This window comes from Podarcis melisellensis (assembly GCF_964234715.1).
Source record: "Podarcis melisellensis genome assembly, contig: HAP1_SCAFFOLD_381, whole genome shotgun sequence".
NCBI classification, from domain to species: Eukaryota; Metazoa; Chordata; class Lepidosauria; order Squamata; family Lacertidae; genus Podarcis; species Podarcis melisellensis.
In genome coordinates, this window is record NW_028112839.1 from 6,435 (window position 1) to 23,081 (window position 16,647).

The 16,647-nt window shown below is 45.0% G+C and overlaps 1 protein-coding gene across 2 annotated transcripts; it reads right to left on the bottom strand.

The window, feature by feature from the left end:
• Nucleotides 1–537: 537 nt before the first annotated feature.
• On the bottom strand, nucleotides 538–10,904 carry LOC309362473 (zinc finger and BTB domain-containing protein 2-like). 2 transcript variants are annotated; one of them, XM_081931826.1, is made up of 3 exons: nucleotides 7,857–10,904; nucleotides 4,029–4,211; nucleotides 538–3,545 (listed from the first exon to the last, which is right to left on the bottom strand). In XM_081931826.1, exons 2-3 carry the CDS (start codon nucleotides 4,199–4,201, stop codon nucleotides 2,180–2,182), a joined length of 1,539 nt encoding a protein of 512 aa, XP_081787952.1. In that variant the 5' UTR covers nucleotides 4,202–4,211; nucleotides 7,857–10,904; the 3' UTR covers nucleotides 538–2,179. The 2 variants fall into 2 exon arrangements, with proteins under 2 accessions (XP_081787952.1, XP_081787953.1); XM_081931827.1 differs by having other exon boundaries at nucleotides 7,823–10,904.
• Nucleotides 10,905–16,647: the final 5,743 nt, after the last annotated feature.

Consider the following 16,647-nt stretch of genomic DNA (forward strand, 5'->3'; position numbering starts at 1 on the left):
TGTGCTTTTTAAATTTCTGGGGTCCAAGCAAATGATAATGGAGTAAAGGGTAGTGGGGACACACTCTGTGTATGGGGCTTCACATGCAGCTTCCTGGACCAGGAATTTTGTTTAAACATGGCGACTACACATTTTTTCTTTGTGGACTCTGAGCTGCAGTCATGAAACCTGATAACTATTTAAGAACATACTTACCTCTAGTCCTTCAACTTTTTAAAGCGAAAGCCTTATAGTTTGATTCTATGCCTTCACACGCTTGATCTGATGCAAGCATAGGCCCATGACAGAACAGTTACATTCTGTGTGTTCCTTTCCAGAGTGGCTGTGCAGTGCAGTAATTTGGGGACATAAGAGGCCCATGATCGCGAATTGCATAGACTTTCCCCTCGCAAACACACACATTTCCCACATCAGTTGTTCCTGCTGCTTTGGCCCCCAACAGCCTCGTGCTGCATGTTGAGTCCATTTCTAAGATCTGCACAGCATATACATATGATCAGCTCACATTCAATCACCTTTGACTTGACAAAAATCAAATTTTATTTTATACCTTTTTTATTCCATAAAATAATGTATAAAAACTTACAAACTGGAAAACATAACTAGACACAAAATAGGATGATACTCAAATAAAACATGTATACAAAAGCAGATTTGTATCTGCCTCTCTCTCCCCCATCAAAACACACACTGCCCCCATTTCTGGTGGAATGCCTGTTTATTGAAACTTTCCCACCAGGACAATTGACCTTTCAATGGACTCCCTCCTCTCAGGTTATTTATACTATTGGAGAATATTATTATATTTATATATTAAAAAGATAAAAATCAGCAACTTGATTTTAAATTTGCATACGGTACTATCCAGAGCAGAAACTTGAATGTACACTGTCCCCTTTGTTTCTTTTTGCACTTTGACTGGTGCCCAAATTGAAGGAACATAAAGAATATATAGCTTTCCACTCAATGTTGCACTGTTACTTAAAAACCAACCATGATACACTTTCATCATTATACCATTTGCTATGTTACAAGAGGATGCCAGTAGCTAAATATTATTTAAGACCAGATTTCCTTTCCCTTAATTCCTACGTTAATCACATAAACTCAGATTGCTGCTTTGATAAAATAAAAAAGCCACAATGTTTTTCCTTTTTCAGTTACACTATAAAGGCTCAAATCTATTATTCCCACATTTAGCACAGGGCTCACTATGTACAATTCTTCTAATCTCTGATTTCCTTCACGTTTTGGGTGATAGCACTGTTCATCATTATCAATTACTAGTCAGCAGGGTAAAAAAAATGCATACACCCTGTACCAATTCAAATGTAAATATGCTTTTAAAAAGGACCAATTTGTGAGACGTTACAAGCAGTGGCCAGTTTGGAAAGGGTGCATGCACACATTTTACCTGCATTTACCTGAAGTACATACACACACATACATACATTTTTATGCATATAAAACGATTGCCATCACATTATTACTGCTATTTTAGCAAAATCTGGTCCTAAACACATTTATCTGGAAGTTTTAAGTCCCACTGCAGTTAGTGGGGTTGACTACCAAGACACTGAGCTTGGAGTCAAGCCTTAATAATACATTTTTAATGGACATAATGTCAATGAAGTTACCTGGAAACAAACACTTGACAATAATCATGTGGATTAAAATAGTGTTCTTGGTTCATTAAGGGAATTTCCAAGCTTTTGTAAAATGACAACTTTACACAGCTTATAGGTGTGTAACCGTGTGAATTTTGTATCTTCGGTATTCCCTCAAAATGCTATTTGTTGAGAGAAAATATTGTAGTTTAATGAACATGTTTAGTTTCCTTTCTGTCTTCTTCTCACATTGCATCTCACTGCATTCAAGTATATATATATCTAGAAACAGTCTCAGAACTCGCTTAGAGTATGTTACAGATGCATTTTAGCATTATTCACATAGTTAGCTGAGTTACCCTTATACAGTTTCTTCTTGGTTAAAATCAATTGTTATAATGTGATACAACACCCTTTATTAATTTTATACTTTTGCTGGAAAAAGGAACAGAGCCAGACTTCCTTCCATGTCAGTGTAGTTATGGTTGTGGGGAGGGGAGGAGGATTGGTTTAGTAAAAATGAGTAAGACAAACTGTTTTCTTAAAAAATAATAATGATATGAGCCTCACAGTCAGTCTAACAACACTGCTTCCTGTTCTTTTTTGATAGAGTCTAAGACCGAATGGTCACTCTCTGTGGTTTCAGCATCCCCACCACCTAGCAAAATGGATCTATCCTCGTCTAGAGTAAAGACAGAGTTCTGACTTTGGCACGAATGTTTGACGACTTCATTAGGCGTGGAGAACGTTTTGTCACACAAGTTGCATTTATAGGGTTTGTTGGTCTGTACCAACATGTTGTCCATTTGGTTGCCTTCCTCAAAAGTACAAAGCTCCAGAGTCTGCTTGTCCACCATGGTGTAGGTGTCCATGCTTTGGTTTAGACATACATGTCGAGCAGCTTGATTGGCCCGGCAGAAGCTTTTGTCACAGGTGCTGCACTTGAAAGGCTTGCCAGTATGAATGTACATGTGCTCCCTCCAGTGGCTTTTCTGAATAAATTTGCGCCCACAAATGGAACACTCGTACTTCCGCCTTTTAACTTCCCTTTCTTGATCTGCTTGCTCCAAGTTGTCTATGTCAGCAATGTCAGAGGGTGGCGGTGTTTCAGCCTGCGGTTGTCCATCAATGATGGGTGAATCAGAGATCTGCTGCAGCTCGCTATCGCTAATCATTCCAGCTTCAGCAACTTCCATAGAATCTTTTTCAGGAGCGTTATTACAAAGAGATAAAGGAACGCTACTTTCTCCGTGCGGGCTTGATGAGAAAGGCACCCCTGTGTGAATCTGGAGATGCTCACGCAAACTACTTCGCAAATTGAATCGCCGACCGCAGAGGTGACAAGCGTAGTATTTGGGGAAGCTTCCGTTCTTTTTCATAATGCTTGGCTTGACGTGCGCAATTGTGAGAGAAGCAGGCTGATCATCTGAGGAGGAGGCTTCCATGTTGTTTTCATCACCTGGAGGAGAAGGATGAGGAGCAGTAGAAACCAGTTCAGGAGACAATGGAGGCTGTAATGGGTCTGAAGTGGACATATTTGTTGGGGGCACTTGAGGCAGCGGTGGTGGTGGTATCTGTGACAGTTGGGTGGCTTCATGCATCTGTTCTTGATTTGCTCTTGATGACTGTGGCCTTGGTCCTCGAACAGGTTTGTCAGTTGTGGCGGCTGCTTTTGTGGAATTTCTTGCCTGGTGATCCGCAATCTGAATACCGTATAATGAAGATGCCAATGGAAAAATCTGCTCCGGGTGTGTAAAGTTTCCTTGACTGGCAAGGCTAGCCTCTTGAATAAGCGGGAACGCATGCAGAAACTTTATTCCTTGCTCCAATCGAACAGGATCTATGAGCTGAGGTGCCATTTTTCCAGTGTACATCAAATGTAAGAGATAGCTGAAAATATCTGGCTGTATGTCAGTTGCCTTCAAACGGACACATTCACTGAAAGAAATTTCAAAACAGTATTAAAGAGGAAGATAAAATGCTTCTGAAGGATTACAATAATCTAAGTATACAACTAAGTGCACAATTTTAAGTATACAAGAATGCAATCCTAGACATGTTCATATAAATAAAATAAATCTGTTATCATGGTTTAGGCATTACTTCTACTGCTGCAATATGTGTGTGTGTGTGTGTGTGTGTGTGTGTGTGTGTGTCTGCAAAATGTGATCTAATTTATTCCAGAATATATACCTTCAGGGCAGCAGTTCATGAACTTGACCCACAAACTAGTTAGGAGTGAAATCCACAGGATTAGCACTGTAATTGGGTTAACTGATTTGTGGATGAAGCTGGATGTTTAGTTATTGTGATTTATAAAGCAACTCACATAAGGCTGCCTTAACACTTTCTAATTCCTTCAGACTATTTTACCTTAACTAAATACCATTTTTAAAGTGTATTATTTTATAACTTCTGTACCTGCTTTGATGAACAAACAGCATCTTGAAATAGTTGGAAAAAGAGGCAAGGACAGATTTGTGTGCCTTGAAGTAAACATCACCAATAGCAACTGTACAGTCACACAGGAAACCAAACTCCCGTTGTGCATTGAGCTGCTGCAGAAGAATCAGTCCATGGTTGGCTAAATCCATCTTTTAAATTCTGTAAAGCAAATATACTTGTTTAAAACAATTTCCTCAAACATATTGTTACAGATCTGGGGTAAACAGAATTTGGGAGTAAAAGGGCACCCATAACTGCTAGGGCTAGTGAATGTTAGAAATTAATAAATGGTAAAATTTAGATAATATCTGAAGTATTGAAGGGAACATGCCCAACATTAAGAAATTGCCCTGGGGAAAAGTGCAATCAAGGTGCAATTACCAGACAATGGCCAGTGATTGACCCTGTTCCTGAGCTCAGGGTATATAGCAGAGTTGGGGGGGGGGAGGTTACAGGTGGTGTAATGTCACTAGGGCTGGGCAATATATTGTCCAAAACCAGTTCGAAGTCCATATCATGATACTGGTTTCATAATTTTTGACCTGACTATGATTTGTGTGTGTGTGCGTGCGCAAAAAAACACGATGCGGGGGAAACTGTGAACCCAGCCAGTGCCTCTACAAAGCTCCATCCTTTCATGATGTTAAGCGGGTTTATTTACACATACTGTATATACAACCTGGAGCCTACAATGGAGGAAGTTTGCAGCAGCAGCAGCCCAAAACATGTCAGCTTATTCCATAGCAGCAACAACAATAAGCTCAGCACCATCTTTTCTCTTCAGCCTATCTTGCACTGCAGGGCACAACATAGCTTGGCAGTTCATTTCTGCTTCCTGATTACATCAGTCCAGCCCTAACCTCATAGCTTCTTTCCTAGCCTCAGCTCTGGTCCCTCCTTTGCTATGCTAAAGCAAATTACCTCAAAGGGACATGGATGGTACTGTGGTCTAAACCACTGAACCTCTTGGGCTTGCTGATCAGAAGGTTGGCAGTTCGAATCCCTACGACAGGGTGAGCTCCCATTGCTCTGTCGTAGCTCCTGCCAACCTAGCAGGTCGAGAACACCAGTGCAAGAGATATATAGATACCGCTGTGGCGGGAAGGTAAACAGTGTTTTCGTGCGCTCTGGTTTCTGTCACAGTGTTCCGTTGAGCCAGAAGCGGTTTAGTCCTGCTGGCCACATGACCCGGAAAGCTGTCTGTGGACAAACACTGGATCCCTTGGCCTCAACCCCATAGTCGCCTTTGACTGGACTTAACTGCCAAGGGGTCCTTTACCCTTACCTTTTACCTACCTCAAAGGGGATTAACTTTTCACACATCTTTGAGGCTTTGAACTTCAAATGGTCTATGCCCCTCCCCTTCCTTTACCTAAACAAGGAAATTAGTCTTTTCAATCAACACTTGTTGATTGGCTAGCATTACTGACCTGATACACAACTTCAGAAAACTGCCTAATTTAATTAGTGGCTTACCCACAGTAATTATTGATGCTTAGAATACACCACTTCCCACACACATAATTTGTAACGCAAGCCAAATTAAACACATCAAACCTTAATTAAATTATGGCACTAGCTTGATCTGGATTTTTAGGCTGTCTTGCACCCCAGATTATTAACAATGTCCCGTGGCCAAGTTGCTCACCGGGACAATGGTTGTAGCTTATTACACCATTCCTTGCCTGACTGTACTCGCTGCCATTTAGTTTCCAGGTCCAATTCAAAGTGCTGATTTTGACCTATAAAGCCGTAAATGGCTCAAGACCACAATACCTCAAGGACTGCCTCTTTCCATATGAACCTACCCGGACCCACAGATTATCTTCTAAGGATCTTCTTCATGTGCCTCCTCCACAAGATGTCCAGAGGGCAGCAACACAAAAACAGGTCTTTTCTTACCAGGCAACAACATTCGTCTTCCACCATGCCTTTGGCTATTTAACATCCTATACTCTTTTAAATGTGTTTGTGGAAGGGAAGGGTTTTGTTGTTTTTATGTATGGTTTTTTAAAAAATTATATTGTATTTTTATGGTGTGAATCTCAGATCCTTGGATTAAGTGTTATATGCAAATGAGTGCTCACTGGAAGGACAGATCCTGATGCTGAAGCTCCAATACTTTGGCCACCTGGTGAAAAGAAAAGACTCCCTGGAATGGACCCTGATGTTGGGAAAGATTGAGGGCACAAGGAGAAGGGGACGACAGAGGACGAGATGGTTGGACAGTGTTCTCGAAGCTACCAGCATGAGTTTGACCAAACTGCGGGAAGCAGTGGAAGACAGGAATGCCTGGCGTGCTCTGGTCCATGGGGTCACGAAGAGTCGGACACAACTTAACAACTAAACAACAACAGTGCTACAAAGGAGTCCCAGGGAATCTGGTGATAACTTAAAAGTTAAATATCCCCCTTTAACGGATTTATTTTTCAGTCCAAGATGACCAGGACATTGGGTTTGGGGCACTAAATAAAAAATTGAGGCTCTTGTGGTTGTGCTCCTGCTTCGTCTGCTACTGCGCGCAAACAGAATTTATCGAAATAAAACACTTAAGAGCTTTAAGGCGCCGAATAAAAGTGGCAAATCCCGTCAGCATCCCGGCCAGGAAGGAAGCGGGGGAAAGGAGCATTTTGCAAACTAAGCGGCTGCTCGCTCGGCAAGGAAGCAGACCGTCCGGCTCCTTCTCTAAACAACCCACAAGAGCCAGCGAGACTCCGAGGCGGCGCTCGTAGGCGACAGCCGGACGGAGAGAAATCAACAGCAACCAATAGCGGAGGAGCGCCGCAACCTTCCTTTTAGCTCCTCACCCGGCGCTTCCCGCGGTGAATCACGGGGTGCCTGCGCTGTCGGCGTTTCCTATTGGCTGCCCGTCGGTGGGCGGGCGGGGGAGAGGACAGGCAAAGCCAAGCCGCCGCAGCCATCGCGCGCGCCCCCGGGCTCTCGCAGCCGCAGCTCCGCCTACGCCACGCCCCCTGCCCTCCCTCCCCTCCCCTCGGCGACGCGAGGTCTCCACGTGCGCGTACACGCAGCTCCCGGAGGGGGGCGGGGCGTACGCGAGGACGGACGGCGGCGCGAGGCGACGTAAGCAGCGCGAGCGAGCGAGCTGCGGCGCCTAAGGCGCGCGAGAGACGGGATCCGCCGCTGTCGCCAGGGCCGCCTAGGCTGCTGAAGAGACGCAGACGGAGCCGCCCACCTTCAACCCCCCCGCCCTCCCTCCTTCTCGCTCCCTCCCTCCCCCTCCCTTTCCCGCTCCGCGCGGCTGCCTCAGCGCCCGCCCCTCCCCCCTCTCTAGGCCGGGCTGCTACTGCTGCTGCTGCCGCTGGTGAGAGAAAAAGCGGGGAAGGCCGCTGCGTAGCTCGGCGGCTCCGAGGGAGGGAGGGAGGGAGACCGGAGGGAGCGGGGAAAGCAGGCGCCCAGGGGCCCGAACCGAGCCCAGCTCACGCTGACCCCGCAGGCCAGGGCTGGTGGGAGCAGAAATCACCCCCCCTCGGGTCCTGACCGGGCGACCTTCCCACCCGCCGACCCCCGGGGGGGGGCAGCAGCCTCCACCGTCTCGAGGCCGCCGCCGGTTAGTCGCGAAATCCCCCTCAGGTGCTCGGGCCGCCCTTTCCCTCCTTTCGGGTCCCGACCTGGCCTAGCCCAACCGCCAGCACAATGGTGGGCATGGAGCGGGGTGGGGGAGCAGCCGGACGCCTTGGCCTCCGCCGCCGCCGCCGCCGCTCACGCTTCCCCTCCCTCACTCCCCTCCTCCCCCCGCCGCCCCGATTCACCTTGTGTATGTAGGGGGGGGCAGACGGAGCTCACCTGGCTCGCGCTCTCCGGGAGCCCCCGCCGCCGCCTCGGCGCGCGCCCAGCAGCAGCAGAAGCAACAACGGAGTCGGAGACGGCGGCGGCGGCGGCTTTTCCTGTCCGGTTACGTTAGGGTCACATGACCGAGAGCGGAGCAGAGAGGCTGTGGCGAGGAGCCCCCGCCGGGGAGAGAGGCAGAGAGGAGGGGGAGGGGAGGCGGCGACGAGCGCTGTGGCGGCAACAGCAGCAGGAGCCACCCCTCCCCCCTCGCCTCCTTCCCCGCCCGCCTCGCCTCGCCTTTTCGCGCGCCGCTTCCAGCGAGCAGCAAGCGCAGGCCGCACCGGGCTCGGGGCGGGCGGGCGCTCATTTGCAACGGCGGGGAGAGAGGGAAAAACGAAGCCGGGCCTGTCGGCTGTGGCTGCTTTGGGGTGTAATGCACCGACATAGGCGGCGTACTGGAGCGAGAACTGCATCTTCAAACATTCGCTCCATGCGATGTTCTCTCCCCCGAGCAGTTACAGGAGGGAGGGAATTGCCACGAGGTGGCCAAAACAAAAATAAGATACGCTTATGTGGGGGTAAGAAAGTAAAGGTGCGATGCGAGGAGAGCTACAGCAGCTAGGGTTAATGAGCAATACTATTTTTAACGTGAGGTTTATTTATTTTCAAAGGATTGAATTGGAACTACAATATTTATAATATGCATTTTTAAGTGGCTACTTAAGCCTTGCTTAGAATATCAAATATGCTTACTCTTCAGTGCTTTTTTGTAGGTGTTTATGGAGGGCCAGATAATATGTAATTTTTTGAATGTATCAGCAATCAGCAGTTGTACTGAGAAAAAGGCTTGAAGATGAGAGTTAACCCTTTTTTAAAAAGGGATCCAGTGGTGTCATAAGTAACTGAAAAAGTACTATGCCATAGTTGGCAGTATAGATATATAGGCCACAATCGGTACAAAAATACATGCATTTGGCTTGGCACCTGTTGAAGTGTTTTGATTACATGTGGCTATTGCTTCGATGCTTTGTGGCAATAGTCAAATGTCAGTTCACAACTGGACTGCTGAGACTCTAGTGCAGTTTAAAAAAAAAGAACTTGCTGAGTGGCCTTTTGTGTTTTTAAAAAAGGAGAGAAATCCGAATAACAATAGTGCATATGAGAATTAACCTAATCTATAAATGGCATCATCTGCCCCAAAGTGAATATGCTTCTGCTTGCTAGTGCTTTGAATAATAGGTGTCCTTATATCTGAAGATAGAAAGAAATGGGATTGCAGTAGTAAGTTCTCAATATATAGGATTGCGCTATAATACATACTTATGATATTTTCCCCCAGTCATGTTGGGGCACGGGTCTGGAATACTTAAAAATTGCTGAATTTGCTTTTGTTCCCTGAATTGCTTCCTGTAACAACTTAGTGTGATCTGTAGCTGTGCACTGCCTTTCCTGTTAAGCTTCAAACATCTACAATGCTAGATGTTACAAATATTATGTTGTAATTATATTAAGAGAAAAGGTTGCAGAATATTTTACTTACTAAATTTTAATCAAACCAGGATCTAATAAACTGTTCTGTCTGCATTTATGCATTTACTGGCAGCTTGCTGTTAGAGAAAAAAGTTATTTGTTAGAAAATGTAAGGAGCCCATAGGATTTAAAGCTGAAGATTCTGTTTTGTGTAGTTCTCTTGTGTGTAGCTATTTTTTGTTGGTTCCGGAAAGTTTATGTGGAGTTTAAAAACTTCCATAGGCAAAGGAGTTCTACTAATGTTTGTTATGGAGCCTCAGGCTCCATTGTACATACATGTTTAATACATAATATTTGCATTTCTTTGAGACCACTAGATTTATTATATAAGTTCAATGGATCTGAAAAGGCTTGAAATTAAGTATTTCAGTCAGACTGACTTCGACTGAATTCTGTGGGAATTAAGTCAGTATGACTTAAGTGTGCATAAGGTAGTAGCCTCAGGTCTCATCCTTGTGCCCATACCAGGGCAGTCAAGCTTTACCAAATAGGCCACAAGACTGCTTTGACATGGAAACTGTGGGCCGCACACCCCTTTCCCATAGGCATCTAAGCAAGGAGCCAGGCTTTGGGAAGAAGGTGCAAGGCTTTGACAGGGTCCTATAGTCCTCACACCTCCTTCCCAAAGCCTAGTTAGCACTTCCCAGCTGTGGGAAGGAGGTGTGAGGACTCTAGAACCCTGTCAGAGCATTCATGGCTTCCTCCCAAAGCCTAGCACTTCACTTTACTGGCTTGGGGAAGGCAGTGTGAGGACTGCAGGGGGGGTCCAATGTTGCTGAGGGTCACCCAGAAATGCCTCGAGGGCCACGTGCAGCCCTTAAGATAAGCATTGGATATATTTGTACATCACCTCACCCAACTGGTTCCCGGAGCAATTCAAAACAATTAAACAGTGCAAACCCAGAATAAAATAGGAAAAAGTTAGATTGAATAGAATAAGTAGATAAAAACAAAGATAGTCCAGAGCTTAAAAGGCCTGTGGTAACAAAAAACATCTTTGCCTGATGCTGAAAAGATAAAACAGGCAGGGCAGGTATTCCTGGAAAGGGAATTCTGTAAATGTGGCATCCTCTCTGAAAAGGCTTTCCCTATGGTTGCCATCTACCTCTCATGAAAAGGGGAGGCTTGCTTGCTGACTTAAATAGTTGGCCTGATGGATGTCCTTTAGGAACCCAGTACTCAAAACGGTTTATGGTTTGGGAAATTTGCATCAATACCTTGAATTCTGCTTGGAAACAAACCAGCTGGTGAAGTTTTAAGCCTAATGTTGTAATGCCTGTAGTTTGGTAGCTGTATTCTGTACCATCAGTAGCTATCATGCAAGTCTTCAGATGCAGTTCCACATATAATTCATTATAGTAAAAAATACTGGGTGGTTTATCAGAGTATGGAGAATAGCTAGGCTCTCTCTGTCCAAGCCAGACAATGGCTGGTACAGCGCACTCAGCTAATGAAAGGTACTATGTACCACAAGACACAAGATCCATAAACACACCCAGACTGAATCTTATCCTATAGGGTGGAGTGAAAACCCATCTCCCTGAGCAAATAAACTATCTGTGCCCAGAACCTCTGTTTTGTTAAGATTATTTAGTGCTCATCTAGCCTATCACAGCATTTCAGTGATATACATACGGACTCCAAATCACTTCTGTTTATACCACACAGTAACAAGTCATCACATGTCTTAAAAACAGCTTTTGAATATCAGGTACGTATAAAATTCTAACCCCATCCCCAGTGTTTGAAGGCTGAGCACTTGTAGTTGACTCTGCTGGCATTGAGTCACACGGCTAGTTGTGACGGGTGCTACCCAGGTGGGCAGAAGCTATCTCCAGTAGTAAGCCCTGAAGTGGTAAGCATCACAGGGGTGGGGTACTGGCAGTTTTAGAGCCAAAGCCTTATGCATCCTTGGGCCCCACAGTTGTGCCAGCCTGGAGATGTCATGAAGAATTTCAAGAAACCATTCTCTCCACTTTTCAGCCCGGCTGGCATGAGCCAACAGTGTTTGGGATGTGGTGGTGTATCTACCATGTTTTTCTTCCAGTCCCACTTAAGATTGCTCTGCTAGAGACTTCGCACCTGTCAAACCTTGAGGTATGCTTGTAGTCAGGTGTGCCAACTTGAATAAAATAGGGGGGCCATTACATGGCGCGCACACACCATTTGAATGGCAATGCCCATCAACTTTGCAGAGGTGTGATGCCCTCAAATATTTTATTTGGGGAGGCGAATGGGTCCTCGGTCCCTAGAAGTTGGCTCCTATGCTTCCAGTACTTAAGTGTTCATATGTATTACATATCCAGGTGTTTGAAACAAAACATGAAAGTTTGCCTTCATGCACTGATTGTAGACTTTTTAAAAAAGTTTCAAAAGGTCAGTAAGCTTGTGCAATTTCCACATTAATGTGAAATAAATTAGCAGGACTTTAGTGTATGAGTTCTGCTTTTAACAATTGGTTAATGAGTTTTGAAATGTTAGACTTTGTATGTGTAAGAGCTGCTTTACATCTAATGTATGGAAATGATAAATATGCTGTGGCATGCGATTGGTTGCTGGGTAAAAGCAGTCATAAGACCAAAACATGCCTCACTACTTAAATTAAATGGTATAAAACAATAAAGCCACACATGTAACTTAAGAACAAGACAGAATCTGAGTATTAGTTGTGGTTGTATGATTAATCTGTATGTTTTATTTGGTTTTTTTGTGGGGGGGGGGAAATTGTGCTTAAGACTCATGAAGAAAGGAATCTATATAGCAGTGATCGCGAACCTTTTAGACACCGAGTGCCCAAACTGCAACCCAAAACCCATTTATTTAGCGCAAAGTGCCAATATGGCAATTTAATCTGTATATCTCATTTTTTTCTGTGTGTTTCACGTTTCTTCTTTATGACTGTTGTAATAAATAATTCTTCATAAAAGTCATTGCATTACACTCTTCATTAAATTATCTTTCCATTTATATATAATTTATGGTATAACTCAGTGCTTTTTTTCCTTAAAAAAAATGTTTAGGGGTAGTCTTATTTTGACTCAAGAAAATCACCAGGGGGAAAATACCGTATTTTTCGTCCCATAGGACGCACCTAGTTTTTTTTGGGGGGGGGGGAGATAAAGGGGAAAAAATTTCCTTCCCCCCCCCAAAAAAAAACCAGGTCGGGGAAACCAAACCAGGTCAGGGAACAGCGGTATGGCAGCGCTCCGCCTCCCTGCTGTCCCCCGAGCTTGTGGGGCTGGCGCCGGGGAGAAGTGCGCTTCTCCCCAGCACCAGCCTCCAAACCAGGTCAGGGAACAGCGGTATGGCGGCGCTCCGCCTCCCCACTGTCCCCCAAGCTTGTGGGGCTGCGGATGTCTGCGTGGGGCGCACTGCTTCAGGGCGTCCCGCGCGCCAGACAGCAGGCTGCTATACACAGCCTAGGGAGCCCTGCGGGAACTCCCGCGGGCTCCCCAGGCTTGCTGATAGCTTCCTGAAGCCTGGAGAGCGAGAGGAGTCAGTGCGCACCGACCCCTCTCACTCTCCAAGCTTCAGTGAAAGCCTGTATTCACCCCATAGGACGCATACAGATTTCCCCTTCATTTTTGGAGGGGGAAAATGCATCCTATAAGGCGAAAAATACGGTAAATACAGTTCAAACTGGGAAAAATACTGTTCAAATTGGGAAAAATAAATACAGTGGTACCTCAGTTTTCGAACAACTTAGTTCTTGAACTACTGGGAACCTGAACCTGTTCCAATTTTGGAACTTTTTGGAAGCTGAGGAGCCCCGGCTGCCTTCAGGTGGTGCAGGGACTCTCACATGCAGCTTCCAGGCTGCCTCTACCTTTCCCAACCCCAGCAACTATTCCGCCTGGCTGCCTTCACAGGTTTGCAGGGGATCTGATGCAGTGGGCTCCTTTAAACTACTCCCTTGAGGGGAGCGCAGCCATGAACCCCTCAACGAGCCTGCACCTCCCCAGCTGAGCAGCCCCGATCCAGCTCCTATTCCCATGCAAGCAGCAACGCTGCCTAGCAGAGCAGCCCAATCCCACTCCTACTTGCCTGCAAGCAGGAGTGGAGGCAGGGATCTCTCAGAAGTGGAGCAGGCAGGGTGGGGGGCGACATCCCTTGCCTGCTCGCTTGCCGCCTGGGCTGGGGGCCGCCGGGCTGCATTCAAAATAAAAGCTGAAATTCCAGAAAACCACAAAGCCAACAAACTTGCAACTTGTGAAAAAGCAGCAACACAACAAAATGAAAAAAGCAAACCAACTGTAAATGAATCAAAATCACAAGAAAACAAAACAACACTGACCCTAACCCTAACCCAGTCCTCTCCTCACTCCTCCCCTACCCCTGGCTAGGAAGCTATGGCACTAGGGCTGCAGGCTTTGGATTCGCGTGCGAGCCCTCCCCCACCCCCAGCACGGAAGCTATGGCCCTGCTGGGGTGCGCATGCCCACAGAGAGGGTTCTGAGTGCCCTCTCTGGCATGCGTGCCATAGGTTTGCCACCACTGCTATATAGTCTAGCTGATCACTGCCTGTAAGGTTTGCTGGAAGCACAGTAGTGAGTGTCGGGTGCCTAATAGGACTTCTTTAGCGATCACTAGGATTTAAGGCTGTAGCAGCTACCCATGGAATTGGACAAAATGCTGTTTTTCAAATATCCCAGCTGGACACAATCCTTACATGCACTGAAGGTTTGTATAACTTTAATCTTGCAAATTTTGGATTTATTTTTTTTAATACTTTGTTTGGGGGTGTTAAATATTAGTGATTTTTTTCTTAGTGCTGAGATCAAGTTAGGACTTGCGAGAAACTTTTCTGAAGCACTAAACAGGAATGGGCCTCAGGTACGTAAGAGATCCATGCCCACTCAGATTTGTACAACTTGGGCTCAGTTTACACATTGAGGTGTGAGAGCTTGCTGGTTGCTTACAAGCTATTGGGGATGGGCTCCCTTCTGTCAATTTGCAAGCCCTGAATAGAAGCCCTTTTGGGAACTCGTGTTTTCCACAGCTGGAGCAATAGCCTCCACGCTTGGCTAAGGCAAACAGCTGCTTTAGATCTAAACAACTAGTAGTCCAAGATGATGTGTTACTGAGACATTGGCAGCACCTCTTCCCACTTAACTCCTGCCCCTTCAGGTAGTGATGAGTTGTGAATGCTGGAATAGAGCCTTTGGTTTTAAACAGGCTGAAGGCATCCTTTCACATGCTTGGTTGCTATGTGAACCAGTTTCTGGAGGGATAACCATATTCTGCTGCAGCAAAAATTAGACTTCCTAGCGCCTTTTAAGCCTTAAATTTACTAGGAACAAGCTATATCACTGGTTCATGCAGCCTAGTGGTGTATTCTGCCTAGCAGCTCTGATTGCAAGATAGGTGTTTCCCTGGCCTGCTGTGATCCTTTAAATGGGATTAAACCTTCCACTCTGTTTTGGATGGCAAAAATAAAAAAAATTATATGGCAAGCAAGAAAACCCCCTCAGGGTATTTTCATTTTGTCTGAAATAATTTCCTTTACATACTCAGTTTTCTCAAGTTATTAAAACCTCTAGGTGCTATAGACACACACAGTTCTCAAATCCTCATCTATTTCAAATTCCTCTAGTCTTTTGCAGTATAGGAAGTAAATTTGCTTGTTCTTCAGTACATTGAAATAAAATATGCAGACTCACAAATGGATGTTTTTCCAGAGAGATGATAGAAAAGAGGAATTGTAGCATATGCACCACCCCTGCCACAGTTACCTCACAGGTTTTCATATTTTGTTTGTGGTTCTGGATCTATAGTTCATCTCCGTATATTCGCCATTAAGTAGAATAATTTTCTCTTCCTGTTACTGGTTAATCCATTGCCCCAGCTGCCAAACTAAAACACGTTTAAAACCTGGGAAGAATTTTCCTCCCTTCACACTTGCTGGAATTAAGGAATTTATGGTTGTTATATGAACGCAAACAATACAGTTGTGGACAAAGTTAGTAAAAACACACTTCTTGTAGAAGTCTGGCTTATGGACTTCGTTTAGCTCAGTACAGAATAAAAGACGAGCCTGGATGAGGCTAATGGCCCATCTAGTCCAGCATCTCCACGGTGGCAAACCAGATGCCTGAAGGAAGCCCATCAAGGGGGTCTGATCACAAGTAACCCATGTACTGCAATCAATCTGAAACCAGAATCTCTGTTACTTCAATATGTGAAATAACTATGCTTAATAGTTGCTTAAAAATGCAGTTAGCATTTGATCCGTAATTCAGAAAGTAGATTGTGACCGTAAAGCACTGTTGACAAGGACACATGTTCTGGCACTTGTAAAATACAAATTTGTAATTAAAACCCTGTTATCCCAATTCAGCCCATAAATGATAGAGCTCAACCTTTTGATAAATTGTACTTCAGTGGAGTCTCTGATCTCTCTTTGAAGCACCCCCTTTTAAGAACAGTCAAGTGTCCCATCATTAAGTAAGAAAAGGGATTAGATTCAGGATAATTTGAAGGATATCAAAGCTGCTACCCAGGATGTTAACCCCAAATTTCATCATTCAACTATGCTTATTTCCAGTTCATGTTGCCTTTCAGAAGTGGTTCAGTAACTTGTTCAACCCACTATGAAGCAGTTCAAGATACATTTCGTACAGGTAATCAAATTATTTTGAGTGCTACATGAAGTGTAAAATGAGAATATTTGAATGTTTAAAACCTGTCATTTCCTTGTACTGGTAACACACCCTACAGAAGTTTGGCATTTCACTTGACCAGAAGAAAAACAAGCACACGCTAAGCCTTGTTGGTATGCTGCCAAAAATGGTGCCCTTGTTCTCTCCCTCTCATGTAGCATTTTAGGTACTCTGCATGCAATGAAGCACTATGATGAGTGTTTCCCAGCTCCCTCTTGAAATGTCTGGCTGCCAGTGGTGGTGGGAGAAACTTGTAATAACCTATCAAATCGCAAGTGTACTTGTAACACTACAGCAGGGAGATTTTGCCATGTGAATGCTGTTTTTGGTGGGCGTACTGCTGGAGTGGGCCACCCTCAGTCTGCTTTTGTGTGTTCCCTAGAGCTATCTGACTTATTTTCCTCATACTTGTACTTGTTGTGATGAGGAGAGAAAACACTGAGTGAGAAGAGGAAGAAATATATATTACCACAACCATTTCTTGCATCCACGCACACACAAACACATTCACATTTCCCTACCTCCAAAGTAGTATGTGACACTTGAGGGGGGGAAATTGCCCACTCCTGGTGCACTTCAAAATGCATAAAACCACAAAGTTTGATAACTACTGACTT